Source organism: Natator depressus, chromosome 2 (genome assembly GCF_965152275.1).
Source record: "Natator depressus isolate rNatDep1 chromosome 2, rNatDep2.hap1, whole genome shotgun sequence".
Taxonomy (NCBI): domain Eukaryota; kingdom Metazoa; phylum Chordata; order Testudines; family Cheloniidae; genus Natator; species Natator depressus.
This window is the reverse complement of record NC_134235.1, coordinates 188,244,323-188,265,013: the sequence shown is the minus strand read 5'-3', so window position 1 is coordinate 188,265,013 and position 20,691 is coordinate 188,244,323. Positions and strand designations below refer to the sequence as shown.

General features: G+C 47.5%; 1 protein-coding gene across 1 annotated transcript in view; it reads right to left on the bottom strand.

Annotated features, from left to right (window-relative positions):
- The window catches only part of GASK1A (golgi associated kinase 1A), a 54,295-nt gene extending 40,822 nt beyond the window's left edge, over positions 1 to 13,473 (bottom strand). Inside the window, exon 1 of the mRNA XM_074943289.1 lies at positions 12,927 to 13,473. Coding sequence (XP_074799390.1) covers positions 12,927 to 12,929 — 3 coding nt within the window. The 5' untranslated portion in view covers positions 12,930 to 13,473. The remainder of the gene's footprint in view (positions 1 to 12,926) is intronic.
- Between the last annotated feature and the right edge of the window lie 7,218 nt (positions 13,474 to 20,691).

Sequence of the window (20,691 nt, the reverse complement as noted above, 5' to 3'; positions counted from 1 at the left end):
AGCCTGGTGCTGCATGTGATATGGACACAGACTTTGCTCCCAAAAGTTTGCAAAATACAGTGACAGTAAAGACAGAATGCCCTAAGAAGCCCAGAGGAGGGAATGCCCTCTTGGGAGCTTGAAACTGAACTCTGATTGCCTTACTCATGTGCTGAGCGGCTGGCATTGTTTTTGGCAGGATTCTTTTACTTATTTAGGTTTAGAAAATATCACTGAAGCTCCAATTCAGCAAAACACTTACACGTGTGCTTGAAGTTAAGCTTACGCTAATATCCCATTGGCTTCAATCGGATTTAGGCACATGCTCAGAGTTAAGCACGTTCTGATATGCTTTTTCTGAACAGGGTGTACAAGGTGTACCCAGCCCTTCAAGGCTCCCTGCTGGAGGATCTGTGATCCTATCAGACCCTACCCCAAGAAAGGAGCAGTGAAGGTTGGGTCCTCCAGTGTTGCCTAGAGAGGCTGCATAGAAGCAGCCAATCAGAGCCCAGCAGGATCAGATAAAAGGAGTTGCTGGGGCTCAGTTCTTGGCTGGGAGCAGAGAAGAACCAGAAGATGGGTTCTGGTGGCCTGTGCATTCAGTGAGGTGGAAGAGGATCTGAGAACTTCAGCCCTGAGATAAGGATGAAGAGAAAGGGGCTATATGGGAGAAGGCCCGTTTTGGCTGGGACAGTCCTTTTTTTAAGCAAGAGCAAACAGGACAAATGCCCACTTCTGTCAAAAAAGCGGGGTGCAGAGGAACATGGAAGGGGGGAGTGGCTATGCCAGCCCCATGCAGAAAGGGAGGCTGGGCTCAGGCGGGGAGCAGACAGGGCTCAAGCGAGCAGCAACACTAGCACCAACCTCACCCGGAAGGCAGGCAAGGCTTGGGTGAGCAGCAACGCCAGCCCCAGTCTCGTGTGGGGAGATGGGCTGGGTGAGCAGCTCAGGCCCATTCCTGGTGGCGAGGGGGCTCAGGCCAGCCCCACAGAGGGGGGAGGAGGGTCTTGGGCCAGCCCTGCACAGTGTCCCATTTTCCCTTTGGGAAATATGGTCACCCTACCCAGAAAATCATAGGCGCTGACTCTGTGGGTGCTCTGGGGCTGGAACACCCATGGGGAAAAATTAGTGGGTGCTCTGCACCCACCAGCAGCCAAGCTCCCTTCCCCCTCACCCCACCTCCTCCTCCCCACCCTGACCGCATCTCGTCCCCGCTCCTCCACCTACCTCCCAGTGCTTCCCGCATGCCGCTGTCAAACACCTGTTTGGCAGTGTTAGCACGCTCCGGGAGTTGCGGGAGAAGCAGGAATGTGGCGCACTCAGGGGAGGAGGTGAGGAAGAGGTGGGGCCGGGGTGAGGATTTGGGGAAGGAGTTGGAATATTGGCAAGGAGGGGGTGGAGTTGGGGCGGGGACTTTGGGGAAGGGGTACAAAGGAGTGGGGCCTCATGGAAGGGGTGGAGTGGGGACGGGGCCAGGGGCAGAGGGGGGGGTCGAGCACCTGAGGAAAGAGGGGAAGTTGGCGCCTATGCAGGGAATAGCAGCAACTAATTAAAGGAATCAGTTGTGGCTGCTGTTTATAGGGTCCCTGGGTTGGGACCTGGAGCAGTGGGCAGGCCTGCGTTCCCCCTTGGGAAAGTGGCCTAAGTCCCAAGAAGGGGACAAGGCTCTTTTGGGAAGCCTGAGTGAGGGGTGGGATTTAAAGGGCCTAGAAACAGGGTTGAAGACCCTGATAAGGGCTGACAGTTTGTTGAACCCTTTTGCCATCCCGGGAAGGGTTTGTCCAGTTGACTGTGAGACTTGATCAGAGGACTGAGCTGCTGAAAATCTGCTAGCAAGGTTGGCAACCTACAGGGGGTGCCAGGAGCAGGAAGAAGAGTGCAGTACCACACCCAGCTGCTAGGAGGCTCTCAAGAGATGAGTGCCCCCATCCTTCCCCTTCCCCCCCCCCATCACTGGGCCTGAAGTATTTATTTATTTGGCGGGGGGGGGGGGGGGGAGAAGTAAATACAGTACATACAAAAAATGACATAGGCTTTACAAAATGGTGTAAGAAGGAGGAGAAAGAAGCAGCAAATTCTGCACCTTCTTATCTTGACAGGATCCTCGTTACTATTAATCTACTATGTCATTGATTTCATGTCAGGGTTCCACTTGCCCTGGGTTTTCTGTTTCTGAGGACAGGGAGTCACATTTCTCATGCTTATTGTCACCTCGCAGTCACAGGTCTGTCTGCATATTTCCTATGATGTCCCTCCCATACCAGGTACATCATTGCTGAACGATGGGCTGTATACTGTATGGCACATTCCTTTACTAAGAAGAAAGTTTAAAACAAAATCTGCCCAAGTCCTCATTTTCCAAAGTTAAAAAACTGCTTTATGTCAGCAAGAAAATTCCAGCAATTGTACATAATAATAAGGCTGCCATTGCATTGACTAGTTCTGATTACATTATAAACCAAACAAGTACACCTCAAATCATTTGTTTATGTCATCCAAATTCTACGATGGGATTTCATTATAACCTTAATATGAACAAATAGTTCATAAGCATGCCAGAGGCTGAAATACATTCTCATTAAACATCAGCTGAATAATTTTGAATAATGACAAAATTCATAGCGTGACATCTGCTTGCTGATTTCCTAAAAGAAAAAAGGGTTAATTGCCTACTAGATTGGCCACCAGGAATAGTTTGCCCTGCTCTGGTCAAGTTGTTTGCATGATTGCTCACCACTCTATGCGTTTCCCAAACAAAGCACTGCCCCAGCATGGTAGGCATTCTGCTCCCATTGTAGGCCTGATTCAGCAGCCCCTCCCAGTTAAGAAGCTGTTTAATTCCATTGAAGTCGGTGGAACTTGAGAATGTGCCTTATGTTAAGCATGGGAATTGGGACCATAGATCAGAAGAAATCTGCAGAGAAGACACTTTTTTTTTCCTCCCAAAGGGCAGCACTTTGGCTATTTGTAAACTGGAGCAGGTTGAAGAAACATTCAGTCAGTGACATGAGTAGCTCTATTATTTCTGTAAAGTCATAAACCACTGTGGGCCAGATCCAAAGTTCATTGAAGTCTCTGTGAGTCTTTCCACTCAGTTCAGCAGACCATGGCTCAGGCCTTCTAGGCCTTCAGATACCATGGCGATAAGCACGGTATAAATACCTAGATATGTTTGCTGGAAAACATCACTTGGGATGTATTTTAATTATGGAATTGTATTGGGAAACAGATAATGAGAGCAGTCATAAGAGTTCTGTTCAGCTCAAATGCTATAGGTTGCTCCTAGCTGGTGATTCTAGAGTGGCCTAACCAGTTAATTTTGTGACTTTGGCTTATGAAAATAAAGAATTCATAATACTCCCTAACTCTCCTCACCCCTGCTATATAAATCTTTCAGCTTGTAGGGAGTTCATAGTGATGCCTGTGACTCATGGAAAGGGCACTTTTCATTCAGATGCTATGTATACTGCAACTTAAAAACCACAGATTTAATCCCGGAAGTTAATATAAATCACTTACAGAAATAAACTGTCTCCTGCATGCCATACTTTGACATTAATAGCTTGAAGATGCCCTCTCGCCCTCTTTCCCAAATGCAGGGTTAGGATCTTTACATGGGCTGTGGAGACTAGCTTTGCCGTCTGTCTATTTCACAGAGATATTATTTTAGGTAAAATGTTGCAGCAAATGCTTCATGCAGACAACACTGAGAAGCACTGAATTCACAGGCTACATGGAGAGTAGCCGGATAAGATGCTCTGAAATCTAGGAATCTTGATTCCAGTTCAGCAACAGCAGGCTGCCATGCAGAAAAACCCAGGATAAGAAGCCATCTCAGGAATCTTCTCCTTCCTGGGCCAGTACAAACCAGATTTGTTTGACGGGTGGTGTGCGTGTGTATATGCAACACAATTGTCTCCTGGATGGGCTCAGCTATGTGCTTATGTCATTCTCCAGTGGCTGGCCTTCAAAGAAGCTATAAGCCCCACTACTACTGACAGTGGCAACTAGTGGAGTGTCTCCTTGAGAGCAAAGGGCACAGGCTGCTGATTTTGGATAAGAATGGGCAGGGTTCTATTCCCTGTGCAGTTTAGCAGATGACCATGAAGTCTCTGTGCATGTGGCTATATGGATTCATGACAGGTGACACTCGAGAGCATTAGTGGGGTTGGATGGGGACAGTTTGACTCGGCCAACAATTCGAGCAATCCACGCTGACCCATTTGCGGAGGCTGCATATTCTGGCAGTTTATTTGTGGGTTGTATTCTTCTGAGGGCATAATAAGCAAACATCTTCTGTTCCAGGATCACATGTGTAATCAGAGTTCCTGGAAGCAGTGGGCTTGCCTTTTCAGTAACCCACCTTGGTTGGGACTTCCTCAGAAACACCAATAGTCAGTCATGAATTTAAACAAATGGGGTGTGAGATCCATGCTTCAGCAGATGATAGTTTTTCTATTGAGGGATTTTCAGATGGATATTTAAATCTTTAGGCCTGTCAATTCCTTAGCCTTCCCCCAAGGCCCCACTTCACCTCTTCCCGCCCCTCCTCTTTCCCGCCTCTATCTGCCCCCTCCTCTGAGCGCGCCCCATCCCCCCTCCTCCCCCTCCCTCCCAGTGCCTTCTGCACACTGCTGAACAGCTGTTCCCCAGTGTGCAGGAGGCGCTGGGAGGAAGGGGGAGGAGTTGAGAGAGGGAGGGAGGGAGAGGAGTTGATCAGTGGGACCCGCGGACCCCCTGGAGTACCCTCGAAGACCCCCAGGGTTCCATGGACCTCAATTTGAGAAACGCTGCTCTACACAAAGATTAAAAGTAACTGAATAGGCTAAAGAAATCACAGAAGGATTCTTCTGTCCTCCCATCCCCCACTCCTAAATCACAATTGGCCCGCCCCTCTGCAGGAAAAGCCTAGAAGAACAGGTGTCTTGTGGCAGCATGCCCTGAAGGCCCAAAACTACATGTTTTGGCCCAGAAGTTCCACAGTGAAGGAGTCTTTACTGAGAAGGTCTGTTCAAACCAGCACTTGAGCTGATTTCAGTTGCCACCATGCCTCAGATGAAGAGTGAGGTGACCAGATCCCATAACCTGGACGCACACAATTTACGGCTTTGCAGACCAAATCAGCACTTCACAATTGTTAGGCATCAACTCATCCAAACATCCCTGAAAGGGTAACTACGAAACTAAAACCATCATCCAGGTGGAAGGAAGGGGATAGTCCTGTCCCCCAGCTCTCTCCCCCCATAACCAGCCCAGCCTGGCTTTTTCAGTTGCCCCTGAGCCCTTTAAGAAGGGCAGAATCTGGAAACGCCAAACAGCGAAGTCTAGAAAAATAGCAATGGTTTACGGGCCGAATCCTTCAATCTGAGTATTCAGAATGTACATGGGTTTTTCTCGAAACCTTTCCCTATTTCCTCTGCCAAGAAGGATGTAAATCAGTGCTCTGACGAGTGTGTGCCTGCCTGGGGAATGTTTTCCTATACAAGCATCTTCCAAGAGTGCAGTGGGACATGGGACATCAGCGCATGTCAGTCCAACTTGTCACTCCAGTGACAGTTACATCCATTATCATTCAGGTTCTCCTCTCTCTGTTTCTGCTCTGCAGACCTCTGAATGGTCTTGTTATTCCCACCACCACTTCCCTGCCTGCCCGGTGTGCTTACCTCGAGATGTTTTCAGATCAGCCTTTATATTTGTCTGGAAGAGGAAGGAATAACAGGCCCCCTCCCCAAAGAAACATGCTTCTTTCCTTTGTGTAGCATCTGTGTCTCCTGCTTTCATTTGCACTCAACAATATTCCCTTTGTTTGTGATGAGTTACACTGAAGTTGCCTGAGGGGGAAGGGGAATATTTGGCAGCTCACCAGATTTTGTTTCTAATTCTTCTCAACCTGCCACTAAATGTCTGCTTTTCTTTTGTGAGGCTAGGCAGACTTTTCCCACCACACAGGAATCAAGAATCTGTTTCCCTGTTAGTACATTTCAAAGCAAAAGATGGTACCATCCTGACCGACAGACTGAGCATTACAAAGAACTCTACTCAAAGGATGCCATTATCTGTGATACCTTCTTAGCTGTCATTGCCCAGCTTCCAACGATGCAGGAGCTGGATCAAACACCGACTCTCAAAGGTGTAGAGAAGGCTATCAAAGAGATTGTATCTGGGAAAGCAGTAGGCAATTATCAGATCCCTCCGGTGCTCCAAAAGGCAGGGGGGAGAAAGCTTGTGAGCAACATCCAGGCACTTCTCTGCACCTGCTGGGAAGAAAGCCACATACCTGGATCTGAAAAATGCAAACATAATTACTTTATACAAAAATAAAGGGGACAGAGCAGACTGCAACAACTGCCCAGGGATATCTCTGCTCAGCATGGTGGGCAAGGTGCTTGCAAGGGTCCTGCTGAAAAGACTCCAAGTGCTTGCTCAGAGAGTTTATCCTGAGAGCCAGTGTGGGTTCAGAGCAGGACATTCTACGACTTGTCTATGTGTCCTTCACAATGCGCTTGTTGCAAGAAAAAAGGTGTGAACAACAGGCACCTCTCTATGTAGCATTTGTTGACCTACAAAAGGCCTTTGACACGATTAGCAGGAATGGCATATACAAGATCCTGTCGAAAACTGGCTGTCCACAAGAAGTGCTCTTCCTATTTAAGGAGTTCCATGAGGGAATGAAGGCAACTATCCAGTATGAAAATGAAACATTGTCTGAGTTTAGCATAGATCCTGGCATGCAGCAAGGCTGCGTCTTAGTGTCTATTGACTTTGGCATCTTCTTTATTCTTCTTCAGTACACTTTTGGAAATGACCAATCTGGCACACTATTTGAATCGAGGACAGACAGCAGCTTGTTCAACATCAGACGATTTCAGAGCAAAAGGCATGTCACCCAGCGCACTATTGGGATCTGCTCTTCGCAGATGAGGCTGCATTCATCTCTAACTCACCTGATGAACTGCAGATCATGATGAATAAATTCGCTGATGCATGTATCAAGTTTGGCATGGTCATCAGTAGCAAGAAAACAGTTGTCATGTCACAGAGTACCAACATCCCACCTAAAATCTATGTCAGCAATGAAACTCTGGACACTTCTTGCTATCTTGGCTCAGCTTAAACCAGCTCAGTAAGCCTTGATAGAGAACTTCATGCAAGAATTGGCAAAGCCTCTGTCACCTTTGGAAAACTTACCTCACGTGTCTGGAACAACAAGCTGCTAACCCTGAACACAAAGGTGTCCGTTTATCAGGCTTGTGTCCTCAGTACCCTCCTTTATGGCTTTGCGAGCTGAGTCAGGTACTCCAAGCAGAAGCGGAGATTGAACAGCTTCCACCTTCGCTGTCCCTTGGAGTCACTTGGGATCCATGGATCACTAACAAGATCCTTTAGAGAAGCAGCCTACAGTCTATGCAGACCATGCTGGATGCTTGCAGGCTTCACTGGCTAGTACACGTGGAGCGTATGCCTCAAGATTGTCTGTGGAAGGCTGTGCTTTATGGCCAACTCAAGAACTACTCGCAGCACAGAGGAAGGCCATAGCTCCGATACAGCAACAAGGTCAAGCAAGATCTCAAGAAATTCAGCATTCCCACTGACAGCTGGGAGAAGCCTGCCCACAACTGCTCAGTCTGGAGAAAAAGAGTCAAGGCTGGTGCAGTCATCCTGGAGAACCATCAGAGAGCCCAGGCTGAGGCCCACAGGTAAGCCAGAAAGCAGAGTGTGCTCCAACCTCCATCTGCCGCACGGACCTGGTGCCACTGTGGAAAGTCTGCCTCTCGCGCATTGGGATCTTCTCCCACACCACTATCAAGCACCATTGACTGACTGACTGGCTGACTTTGTCGTGCTTCCTTTCATCTTTCAAGATGTTGAATGGCCACATGATACGTTTCCAAGTACAATAGGTGGCATCTCCTCAGTTTTTCTCACAAAACCAATCAAAGCCAGGATCCCCACACCTGGTGAACTAACAGGTTAAGTGGACCTTGGATCCACCCTGGAAAGGTTCCCTTTCTCTCAGCATCTCCCACCCTGAACAGACACTCTCACTTGTACCTTTGTCTTCATCCCACTCAAATCTTTGCTCTACGGTAAGGCAGCCAACTGACAGCCATCTGTCTGTACGACACAGAGCAAAGTTTCAAGGTAGCAGAAAATTGCTGCCTGCACTTTTTGCAAAGCACTTTGGGGTAGACAGTGTGTGAGGGGCACTACATAAAACCATATCCTCTTTTATATTTTTCCATCTTGATGGGATTACCAGCCTCTGCTATGAATGCCTGAAAAGCCGCTAAGTATCATTTAAGATTTTGGCTCCCAATCCAATGAGGCAGTAGTTTTATTTATTTTTCTGTAGGGTATTTTTTTTATTTGCCTATTTTCAGTTTTAGTTTTTAACCACCAGATTAATACAAAAAATTTAGAGCAATCATTCGGTTTCCAAAAGGGCTTGCAGTGCACTCATTTCGACAGAGTTCTCGCCTAATGAGGACAGTGTCAGGTTCCCTCAAAAGCAGTTTGGCAAAGATCTCTTCAATCTTTTCTTCCTGGACAACAAGGAAGTACATTCATAGCATTCCAAGGCACCCCAGATGAAAAGGGAGGGAATTAATATGGAAGGCTCTGCATCGCAGATGACTTTATTGAAAGCAGACAGAATTGTTTCCACATGGATTTCAGAAAGGTATCCTCCTCCCCAGTTTAAATCACTCCTCCAGCCCTCAAAAAAAAAAAAAAAGGCAAAAACCTGCCCAGTGCTGGGATTAAACTGCCTCCTGAGTCACTGGTGAACTCATAACCAAACACATGCAGAGCCACATAGAGCCAGCACTGCAGCACACCTTTCCCATATGAATCCCAATGGTCAAATGAACCTAGTAAACTGAGAGAGAGCACTGGTGTGGCCCTACTCTGAAGGCCCTTGTTCATAAGGGCAAGAAAAATAACTGCAAACTGGGATTATTTAGTCTAGGAAGGAGAGGAGTTTATTGAAGTATTTGGGGATGTACAAGTATTAATAACATCTGATCGCCCCTCCTATTCACACTGTCTCCTAATAAGAGAATAAGTGAGTCACTTGTAATTAAAGGCTGGTAAACTTAAAACCATAAGAAAGGAAATATGTCTTAACATAGTCCTCCTATGGAATTCACTGCTCCTGGAGGTCAGAGAGTCACATACGGTGGCCGGATTTTAAGTGTCTGGCTATAATGTTGTGATTGGTAATTACATTTGTAGTCTGACCTGGTGTTTTAGGGGTAATCACGCTCCATGGCTTCAGATGGTTGAAGTAAGGCTAGAGGCCAGCCCCAAGCTCCCACTTTCCATATACATTATTGGGGGGGGTACAGGGGGGTGCAAGTGAGAAGTTACCTTCTTAAGCATTCAGAATAGGCCACCCACTGGGTAGGGCAGGGTAACAGACTGGTCACACGATTGGTCTGAACTGTCATGGTGGATCCTAGGTTCTTATGACCCTGATGAAGCTCATCTTACCATAGCTTCTAAACTGAAATACCAGTAAATGCTTTTTATGCTGAAAATGGAGGACAATTTCTATCCCAGCCTCCTGTGGCAATAACCCCCTCCCCTGCCCCCACAGGTGGCAGAGGGTTTAGGATATACCCGGAGGTTCCTTAGAACATGTAACCACAGTCTCCAAACCCCAGCAGTTCTGGAGCTCTAGGAGAAAGGGTGGGCATCAACTCAGTGTTCCTGTTCCTTCGCAGTGCTGGGTTGGCCCCTCGCCTTACCCAGCAGCATGCTGCACCTGTGCAACCCCCCCCCCACCCCAGGCCCCAGCCATTCACAAGAGTGAAGAACATGCATCAGACCCTTTACCTTTTAGACCCAGGCTCCACTTTTATTAGGTTCTACTTCAGTTAGGGTAAGTGTCCCCGGGAGCTTCCTGCTCCACAATGCTCCCAAATGACAACTCATCAGTGGAGGAGCCATAAATGTGAAACAAGCCAAGCCCCCAGGCGCATGGTTTCTGCCTGCAAGTCCTTTGGCAGCTTGGACCACCTCCTCATGTAGCGCCCAGCCTAGCTATTCCGGAACCCAACCTTGTCTCAGCAATGTGGCTGGCTGCTTGTCATGGGAAATCAGCTTTTTTTTTTTTTTTTGGTGGGAAGATGTGTTAATAAAAAGGCAAATTCAAGGCTCATGGGATTATAATTACTATTCTAAGTAGCTGTGTGAGAAGTCAAGCATCCTTTATTAAGGATGATCCATACCTAATAGTTAAAAAAAGCCCGTGCCACACCTATACAGTACTGTGCAAATTCCTGGGGGAGGCTTGCTTGGTATTGAGCGGTCCAGCAGGACAAACCCAACGCCATTTGACTGAAAACAGAAACTAGAAGTGTTGGTTGTCATGGAGGTCCTGGCTGAAACACCCAGCCGTCTTAGAACCCAGTGCTGCTAACACTTACACAGGGATGACTCTCGTTGTGTGAAACGTCCCATTGAAGTCAGTGAAACTCCTCAGGGAGACTGCTCTCACCTAACTATAGTTGAGACTCTGATGCAAAAGGAGACAGGTTCCAAAGGTCCAATGCTCTACTCTCTTCATGTGACTGGGAGGGAGCAAGAGGACATAGGCAAAGAGGCACAGAAGGGGAAGTCTCATTGAAGTCAATGAGACTACTCACATGAGTAAAGTTACTCACTTGTGTAAGGGATGGCAGGATCTGGTCCTCCATCATGAATGATCCAGAGGGGAAAGTTCTGCATGGTAACAACCAGCACCTGTGAGATTACAGGGAAGGAGTGGAAACAGACTGATCCATATTCTTCCTGGTGGTTGCGGTGGGGAGGCGGGTTTGCTATTTGCTTTATATAAAAAAAAAATAACAACCCTCTAGACTAATGCATAAGACATGACAGTACTGCCACTGGAGAAATGCTGTTGTTAGGGAAGTAGGTTGCCTTTTTTTCATTTCAGGTGCCAAGACACAAGCCTTCACTGATAAAATACACAGTTGTGGGTGTATCTTAATATATCGCCTGAACAGATCAGTGATGTCTGTCCCCACATTGTGCATGAGGAACTTCTCTTTGGCACACAGCATTTCCAGGGCTGACAATCCTGAACATCTCACCAGTGCTGCTAAATTTAATTAGTTAAAAAATGAGAAATCAGTGCCTAATCCTCATTTGTTACCATGCAGAACTTTCCCATCTGGATCATTCATGACGGAGTGCCCGGTCCTGCCATCCCTTACACCAATGAGTAACTTTACTCATGTGATTTGTCATGGCTAAAAGTGGGACTACTCATATGCCAAGAGTTTGCAGAATCAGACCTTAAGAGTATCACCTATTGGATGCTGAAGATAACAGAACCGGTCAGATTCACAGCTGAGCTCTCTACTACCCAAAACCATTCAGCTACACAGATCATACCACAGCAGTAGTTCCATGCAGCTGCACCATGAACTGTATGGGTTTATTCAGTATGTGCACTTGTCAATGCACAACTCAGCAATACTTCACATTTTTTGAAGTCCTATTGTTCTCTCACCTTAAAAACACAAAGCTCTGCATTCTTGATCTCCAAAAGACTCTTGCATAGCTGTTGATTATATAATTCTCTAGTCAGTGGCTAGCTAGTGCCAGGGTTTTTGAGGCACTCTTACCATCAGCGCCATCCTATGATGCCCTCAGGCTAGTTGGAAATAAACGGTGTTGACTGGCAGAACAGAAACGAAGGGTTTGATTTATAATAGTTTACAAATCCATGCGGTGGACAGGGAGTCTAAGACTTTGACAATTGACGTGTTCTATGAGGTGTGCTGGGTATTTCCACAAGTAGCAGGTTTTACAGGAACCACAAATACCTTGAACAGAGACAGACACTTCACCTTTAACATGAAACCCAATACTGAGGGGAGAAAAGAAAACTGGATTCATTCCATATCAGGCTCACATGTTTGTACTAGTGGGTAACAAAATATTTGCCACAAATCTGAGCAATTTTTTTTTTTTGCAAGTTCAAACTAGTCTGGTTTTCAGGAAATCTTCATGTTAAAACAGGACCATTTGTAGAAAAGTTGCGTTTACTGTGTGGCATTTCTCAATTTTGCACTTTTTATGCAGCCAAATTAAAAAATTTTTGGTGAAACTGTAATGGAAACAGTGTGTCATGAGTGTGAAAACAGACAAAACACAATGGTAGAACATTTCACCACAGGAATGCTGTATTTTCATATGGCTCTAAGTTTGCCCCATCCTTTCAAGTAGGCACATCAGAGTGGGAGAAAGAAAACGAGGATCATGAGGGGTTATAATTGGAAGTCCGGAGAGGGAAAAGCCAGCAAACTAGCTGATTGTGTGACCTTAGGAATTTCAATTTAGATTTCTTTTCCCACTCCTTTCATCAATTTGTACATACTGATAATAACGGTAGCAGAGTTCCACTATTCACTATCCAGGCTCATTATCCATCCTCTTTCAGTCTGTGTAGCCAACAATTATTCAGTTCATTATTTATTACTATGTCACCAGAGATTGCATAGTTTATTTCTTTATACACTTATTTTTTTAAACCCTCTCTGCTGACATGTTCCCTGTTTCACCTAGCTGACCAACAGAGCAAACTGGCGCAAGCGTGCTTCTGAATAACCAGATATACCAGACTAGCATTATCCACTGACCTCTGGGGAATTGTATTTCAAAGCCTCTTTGCAGTTTCTTGACTGTCCAGCCATAAAATTATAAAGAATGAATCCAGACAACGTTTATTTAACAGGGGGAAGATGAGCTTCTTGTTTGCCTACCTGTGCAACAAACCATCTAAACAGGTCTAAGCCCAATTTTCTCAGTACCATCTTGGACAATAAAATGACCTGCCTGGCTGATTCTATGACTATCCTGAATGGCTAATGCTTCTTAACAGCCCGAACACCTTTTTACGCCACAAGCTTTGCAGTAAAGCATGTAAATCATACCATATCTTTGCAATGCAGACAGAGGGGCTCCTCCTCTTCTTCCTTAGCCACCTTCTATGTTCATCTTCTGCAGAAGACACTGCACACTGTAGTCTTGTCCTTTTCAGAAACTAAACCCTGTGGTTCTTAGGCATAGACCATTTGCAGGGCTTTTGCACGGGGTTTGCAGAAGAAACCACACACACACACACAAAAATTTAAAAAAAAACTTCATCTACTAATCAATGTCTCCTCTCTCCATTTTTATCTCCTTTTTAATTACAACCAGATGTTGTCACTCCAGGGTGCCTATCCCAACCAATATGCACTGCTCAGCCGGGGCTTTTGGAATTTCTACCTCCTGCTAATTATTCCAAAGAGTGTTTGGTTTTCATAAATCCTTGCTGGTAAGTTGTCATCAAACTTTACAGAAGGGTCCAGTGTGTGTTATTTTTTCCTTGCTGGAACTGTTCTTAGCCGTGTGCTGGACGGGTGCACGAGTGTGAGGAGTATAATCTGGTATTATGGGCCCAAATGCACTTCTGTAGCTAGTGCATATCCACAGTGTACAACTGGCAAACTTCAACTGCTAGTTTTAAAGTGTGTAACAGCCCGGCAGCCCAGACCCACCTCCCTGTGGGGAGGGGAGAAGGGGGGGGGGCTGCCAGCTACTTTGAAGAGGCTCTTTTCACAATAAAAGCCCTGCCTGCTTTCTTAAACACTGAGGCTACGTTTAGTCAAAACTCACAGGTAAAGAAAAGCTACAAGAAATAAGCTACCCCGGCCTTCTGTGGCACAGACCATAGGAAATACATTGCGGGATTGTATTTATCCTGGAGTTTCAATAGCAGACTAGTGAAAGCAAACGATAACTAACTGCAGAGATGCTTGAGAAGAAATCCTTTGCTTTTTATCCAATTATTTTTGCTTTCCATTATGACATAACAAAGGGCTGTGTCATATAGTGCCATATGTGTTCAAGCATACTGGGACATTGGGACAAAACTTCTATACAATCTGATAATAAAATTATCAAAACAATAATGCTTTGGCCTGGCTACTGTAGCGGCTTTCATCAGCTCAGGAGCTCAAAGCATCTGATAAACAGTCTTTCACTGAAGCCTGGATTCTGCCTCCCCTTCAGAGAAGTAGCTCGCTTCACACCCACTCCTGTTCAGCGAGGCACGGCCTGCGCCATACTGGAGGCATTTGCAAGGGTAAACAGGTATTTTTCCCCCCTCAGCCAATTGAAATACCCCTGGCAGCCATATAACTTTCAGTGAGCCAACAATTAGTGCTAGTTAGCCCTCCTGTGATTTGTAGGGTAACCCCCAACAGAGCCCCAGTCAGTTCAGGCTCGGTTGACTGAGGGCCAGCATGGATGCAACGTGCTGGCCCAAAGTGTGGGCTCTTAGCTGGAGCAGCTCTCCTCTCTGCCAACTCCCTCAGGCAGCAAACGCCTGAGTTCACCAGGTGAAACTGCCCCTATGCACCGCAGTATCTCCCTTCCCCCCAGAACTCCCACCGTATTTGCCTGCTCTCCAGAAGTGCCCCTGTCCTCTCAGCCCCACACCCTAAACCCCCACCCTGGTGCCCATTATTTCCTCCGATCACCATCCCCAGAAATACTCTCCACTCCAGCTCCACAGGTCCTTAACTGTACTCCCGAACAAGTAGGTTGACCAGACAGCAAGAGTGAAAAATCGGGACAGCGAATGGGGGGTGGGGGGAATAGGTGCCTATATAAGACAAAGCCCCAAATATTGGGACTGTCCCTATAAAATCGGGACATCTGGTCACCCTATGGACAAGACACTCAGTCTCTGCCTCCTTCCCTCCAGCTATAGCCCTCTATAGTATCCCCTCTACCAGCTACAGCCCTCCACATGCCCTGCAATTGCCCAGCAGTGCCCTGGCTGTAGCTCTGCTCTGCAACTGAGCAAATGACCAGCTGGGACAGGAGTAGCAGGAGGGGAGCTGGTGAACGCTGCATTCCTCACCACTCCTGGCTACCAGCTCTCCTGCCCCGTCAGGCTAGGAAGGAGCAGGAGAAGGGAGCTGGTAGTTGAAGGGCTATGAGAAGAACAGCTTCCAGCTCCCTTCCTTCTGCTGCAGCCCCAGACCGTGAACCACAGATGGTTCATGGAGAGATGACACCACCACAGTTCGAAGTCTGACAATCTCATACCAATGAACCACCTCTGAGTCCTCAGAGCAGGACTGGTGAACCAGCAGTGATCCACCTGTCCGCTTCAGCACGGGGGTATTAATGGAGGTGGAGGAACCTGGGGGCATGGCCAGAGGGAAGGGGATACTGTTGGGGTGTGTGGGGGAATACTGCGGAAAGCAGAGTGCAATCCAGAGTTAAATCATGGAGGAAGGAGTTTTAGAGCTGGCAGGGAGGGTATTTCCAAGAGGGAACCCATTGAGCTCTGCATGTTCCCTTTGGAGACTGCAGCATTGCCAGCTCCGTTAGTGGGCCCTCTGTTGTACTTGGAAGTGAAATTCACCAATGTGCAGAGGAACAGGGCAAGGCTCTCAACACAGTTTAAACTTTGCGCAGTGGGGAAGAAGAGCCAGCAGACCCAGTGGTCACAGAAGGGTGCCCACACAGACCCAGTTCCCTGTGGAAAGGGTGTCCCTGTCCGCCCTGCATCTCAGTTTAGAAGGCTACGATGGATACAGTGGCTCAGCATCCCGTGCCACTGGCACAAAGGTGTTCCACATAAATTCAAAACTCTTGGGCTTTATGAGGAAGGAGTGGATTTTGCTGCCCAGCAATAAGTCTGTCTCCTATATGGTTGAGGGAAGGAGGCCCCATGTCCAGTGATGAGCTGCCAAAATCTTAACAACCAGTTCCCTATAAAAAGTTCTGATTTAAGGGATGTGCCACAGTATGTATTTTTTGTATCAATAGGGTTACCACACGTCTGTATTTTCCCATGAGAAATTTTTAAAATTCCAGGACAGTCCAGATTTTGGGTTTTTTTTCTTATATAGGCTCCTATTACCTGCCACCCCATGTCCTGATTTTTCACACTTGCTGTCTGGTCACCCTAGGGTGTGCACATGTGTGGGTCCCAGCTGCTCCCTGCACCCCTCATTGAAGCAGGTGTGCAGGGTTACTGCCCTGGGAACTGCAGGGCATCTGTGCAGGGGCCAGCTGCAGACAGGGGCGTGGGGCAGGGCTAGCTGGAGGCAGGGGGTGTGGGGCTGGCTGCAGGCAGGGCAGGGGGTGCGGGGGGTGGCTGGAGACGGGTTGGCTGCGGGCAGGGTGGTGGGTACTCATGGGGAGAGCGGCTCGGAGCAGCCCGAGCAGCAGGATGTAGCCCAGGCCCAGCAGAGCAGCGGGAGCCCCAGGGCCGGGGTCGGGGGAGCAGCAGTAGCGCCAGGGCTTGTGCCCAGGGCCAGGCGGCAGCCCACATGACTCCCGCAGTGCAGCACCCCCGGCGGCCGGAGGAGGAATTACATCACTTCTCAGCTGGAGTCCATCAAAGCCTCAGTGCCCCCTGCAAGGAAGCAGGTTAACAACTGGTTCTAAAACTGCTTCAAAATTTAACAACCGGTTCGCGCAAACCGGCTCCAGCTCACCACTGCTTTCCTTTCCCTTCCCTTTATACATCCACAGAAGGGCAGCCATACTTTGGCCCTTTTATGCTGTGTTGGACTATGACTGTATGGTTGGTGCCCCAGTACCTTCACAGGCAGGGCCGGCTCTAGGATTTTTGCCGACCCAAGCAAAAAAAATTTTGGCCGCCCCCACTTTTTTTGTGTGCCCTCCTCCCCGCCCCTGGCTCCGCCCCAACTCCGCCCCTTCCCAACCCCTTCCCCAAATCCCCGGCCCCGCCTGCTCCCCCGGGCTTGCCGCATTTCCCGCCATTGCTTCCTGCGGTTCCTCTACCCCCTTCCCCCGTTACTTCCTGCGCTCCCCCCACCACCCTCGCTCACCTCCACTCCGCCTGCTCCCCTGAACATGCCACCGCTCTGCTTCTCCCGCCTCCCTCTCAGGCGAGGGAGAGGCAGCGCGTTCAGGGGAGCAGGCGGAGCGGAGGTGAGCGAGGGTGGGGGGGAGCGCAGGAAGTAACGGGGGAGAGGGGATAGAGGAACCGTTCCCCGCCCCAGCTTGCCTCTGCTCCACCGCCGCCACCGCCTCCCCTGAGCGCGCCACCGCTCGGCTTCTCCTCCCTCCCTCTCAGGCTTGCCGGACCAAACAGCTGTTTCGCGCGGCAAGCCTGTGGGGGTGGAGAAGTGGAGCAGCTGCGGTGCGCTCAGGGGAGCAGGCGGAAGCGAGCTGGGGCGGCGGGGGCACATTTCTAGGGGCGGCAGGGCCGGCGCCAGAATGACGCCCTAGCAATGTGCCGCCCCAAGTACCTGCTTGTTTTGCTGGTGCCTAGAGCCGGCCCTGTTCACAGGCACCTTATAGTTATTACATAGTACTACCCCAGTGAGCAACCAGTGAAATAAACAAGATCAAGACACATTATTATTTACTTATATTATGGTAGCATCTGAAGGCCTCAACTGAGATTGTGTTCAGAGCCAGTCGTGAATTTTTTGATTAAACTTTTTTTTTTTAGCCAAAAGATGCTGATTTGTCAAAACCAAAATGGTTTGTGAAATAGTATCTGGTTCAATTAAACTCACAAATTGAAACATTTTTGGTTTTAAAACAAGTTTTGAGATTGTAGAACGGGAAAATGTTGGTATTTTTTTTTAGTCAAAGTTACTTTTTGTTTTGAAATGTTAACGAATTTTCACGGATAAATGGGTGGAGGTAGGTTGAAATCAAAATGAACCATTCTGATTGACCTGAACCAAAAGCCTTTTTTGGATTTTTGGTTTGCGACATTTGTTTGACATTTTTAATTTAATGTCCCAATTTGGGATGGAAAATTTGAAATGTCAAAAATCTCTCATGGGATGAGAAAGCGGTTTCCCACCCAGCACTATGTGTGTGCTAAAAGGAAACAGAGGTGACATGATATGGCCAAGGTTACACAATGGGATTAAAACCCAGGTTCCCTGAGCTCTTGTCTAGTGCCCAATTCACTGGCCACACTGCCTCATTGGCATGTCTTGTAAGGCTACACAAAGAGTTAGACAGTTATAAGTAAAGGTCACAATATAATGCTTCCTGACTCTCACTGCACTTAGTCCTTCCAGGCCCAGAGATTTTTAATTCCTTCATGGCCTCTTGTTTATATATATATATATAGGCTCCTAACATCCCTCATCGCTATTCAAACTCCAAATAATAACTAGGACAAGAGGTGAATTAAAGGTCAGACATAAAAGAAATGAGTCTGACTTGCACTCATGCAGCATGATTTATATCCCGCACGTTAGCATAAGCCAGCTAGCGAAGTAAATCAACTAAACCAAGCACTGAGCTCTGCCAGCTGGGCTCTGAGAAAACTCTAGGTCACCTTTTGCCTCTTGGTTTCATTACTGATATGGCAGGAGTTTTATTTTTTACTGGCCCATCACATCATTTTTATTAATTAAATGTTTGGGATGCTTTTGTGGCAGTGGAAGCCCCATATTGCTTGTAATGATGCTTGCCTACACTGCCATCTAGTGGTAAAGCTGTATACTGATATACCCCTAAAACCTTTGTTATTAAGGCCTGGAACAGCTTCCATTTAAGTCAACAGGAATTTTTCCACTTACCTCAGTAGGAGCAGGACTGAGACCTAATTAATTAAAACTTACAACATTCCTGAGGCACAAGTAAATATTTTGGTCCCCTCCACAATGTGCTCATTTCCTTAACAGTCAGTGGGTTTCCATGCACTTGCATGTTCAAAAAACTGCATTTGCATGTACAAAAAGGCAACTGTGCATACAAATGCTGAAGTGATCAAACCAGCCTCTAAAACCTACACATGTGGGCCAGATCCTTAGCTGGTGTCCAGGGGTGCGGGAACAATTTTTATCGTGGGTCTGTTGAGAGCCATTGAACCAAACTGTAAACCCTGTACATAATGGAAACCATCACTTCAAGCCAGAGGGCGTTGGGGGGAGGGGCGGGGGGGGGGGAGGTGTGCAGCAGCACCCCAGCACCCCTAGTTTCAGCATCTATGCTGGTCTAACTCAGAGTGGCTTCGTTGGCCAGTGGCGCTGCACTGGTTTACACTAGCTTCGGATCTGTTCCACAAATTTATGCACACCTATTTGCATGGGTAGATGGTTTCATATGTGTGGGTCCAAATAAGAGGGTTTGCATGTACAAACACATAAAACTGGATGCACAAATGTAAAGGCTGCCTTAAACATTGTCCCTAAAAGGTAAACGGGGTTTAGTGGTGAGGAGTAGGGTTTATCCTCAATGTAAAGTGAATACAGGAACTGTTTCAACTGCTAATAGCACCTCCACTGTTGCTGGGTAGTGGAGAATTAACCTGCAGGTCAGACGCAAAAGATGTATTTGTAACATATTTCAAAGCAATATCTTACCAATAACCTGTATGATGCTGAAGAAAGCAACTGGAACTATCCCCTTCTAGCACAGCTGTATGAGGCTACTGAGAAAGAGTTGTGGGCCGAACACAAGTGTATTCTCCCCCCATTCTATAGCTAGCCATTAACGATGGATGCCTACTATGGAGTATTTGAGCAGTCATCCCTAGGAAGCTGCACCAGAAGTGCTGGAAGAGCTGCATTTAGACTATCAAGGGGGGGTTAAAATGAAAGCGTTGCCAACAAGTTAGGTCTGGTGGCCAGACATCAATATCCACACTGAAAAGTTGGCTAAAGGATGTACAGTCTGTCAACATACACAGTTTACACAAAGAAGGCATCAAGCCACCCATGGGCGTGGCCAAGCTTACCATGATAGTGCATACACATGGAGTTCATGGGACCTTTCCTAGGCCACATGGCCCTTGTTGTGATCAGTGACTGTTCAGAATGGCTGGCAGTAGGGTGGATGCTATCTACAGTAGCACGTAGCAGGGTAATATCACACACTTTGCTCTTTCTGATTTTTAGCTCTCACCCTTCAAGTAAGAAAATAGCTGAATATTCACTAACATTGTACATGACCTTCCAATGGCTGAGGGCCCCCAGGTTATTAGATGAATTGTCCCTTTCAATCGAATTGCCCCCTGCAAACACTTGCTGGCAGCTGTAGAAAGGGTCCAACAGGAAAAAAAAGAAAGAAAGCCCAAACTATGGATTTGCAGAAACCTAAATTATTCCAGATAAGTCTGTCGTATCTCCCTGTATTTTATCTACCTGGGATATAATAAAGAACAAACATTGGCTCTGATACTCCACTACTTTACCCCTTGTGTAGTCTTTGACACCTGTGCAACATGGGCATACTAAGTTACCAAACCAGGATGGTACCATTTTTTCACACCAACTTTGCACTCGCTATCAAGAGAAGTCAAGTCATGCACAACATGCAAGACAGTAGAAAATAAGTCCCCTGGAGTACAGTGCTTAGACACTACTGGGAGGGAGGGATGGATGAATGGATAGCAGGAGCACAACCATAATTTTCCTAATGAGTGGGCCCAGAGTTCTCCCTCAACTGCTCTGCACTCAGCCTCAAGCTCTCTCCCACTGTACTCAGCCCCACACACTCCGCCCCGCACTGTCCCAGCACCCAGACCCACACTTTCCATCCTGCACCCAGCTCCACACCCACTGCCCCTCTCCCAGCTCTCGCTTCTGCACTCAGCCGAACGATCTCCCTGCCCCACACCCAGGCCCCAGCTCTTACCCAGAGAGGCGGTAAAACTGGAGAGCACCTCCCCCACCAAGGTCCAGGCAGTTTGGG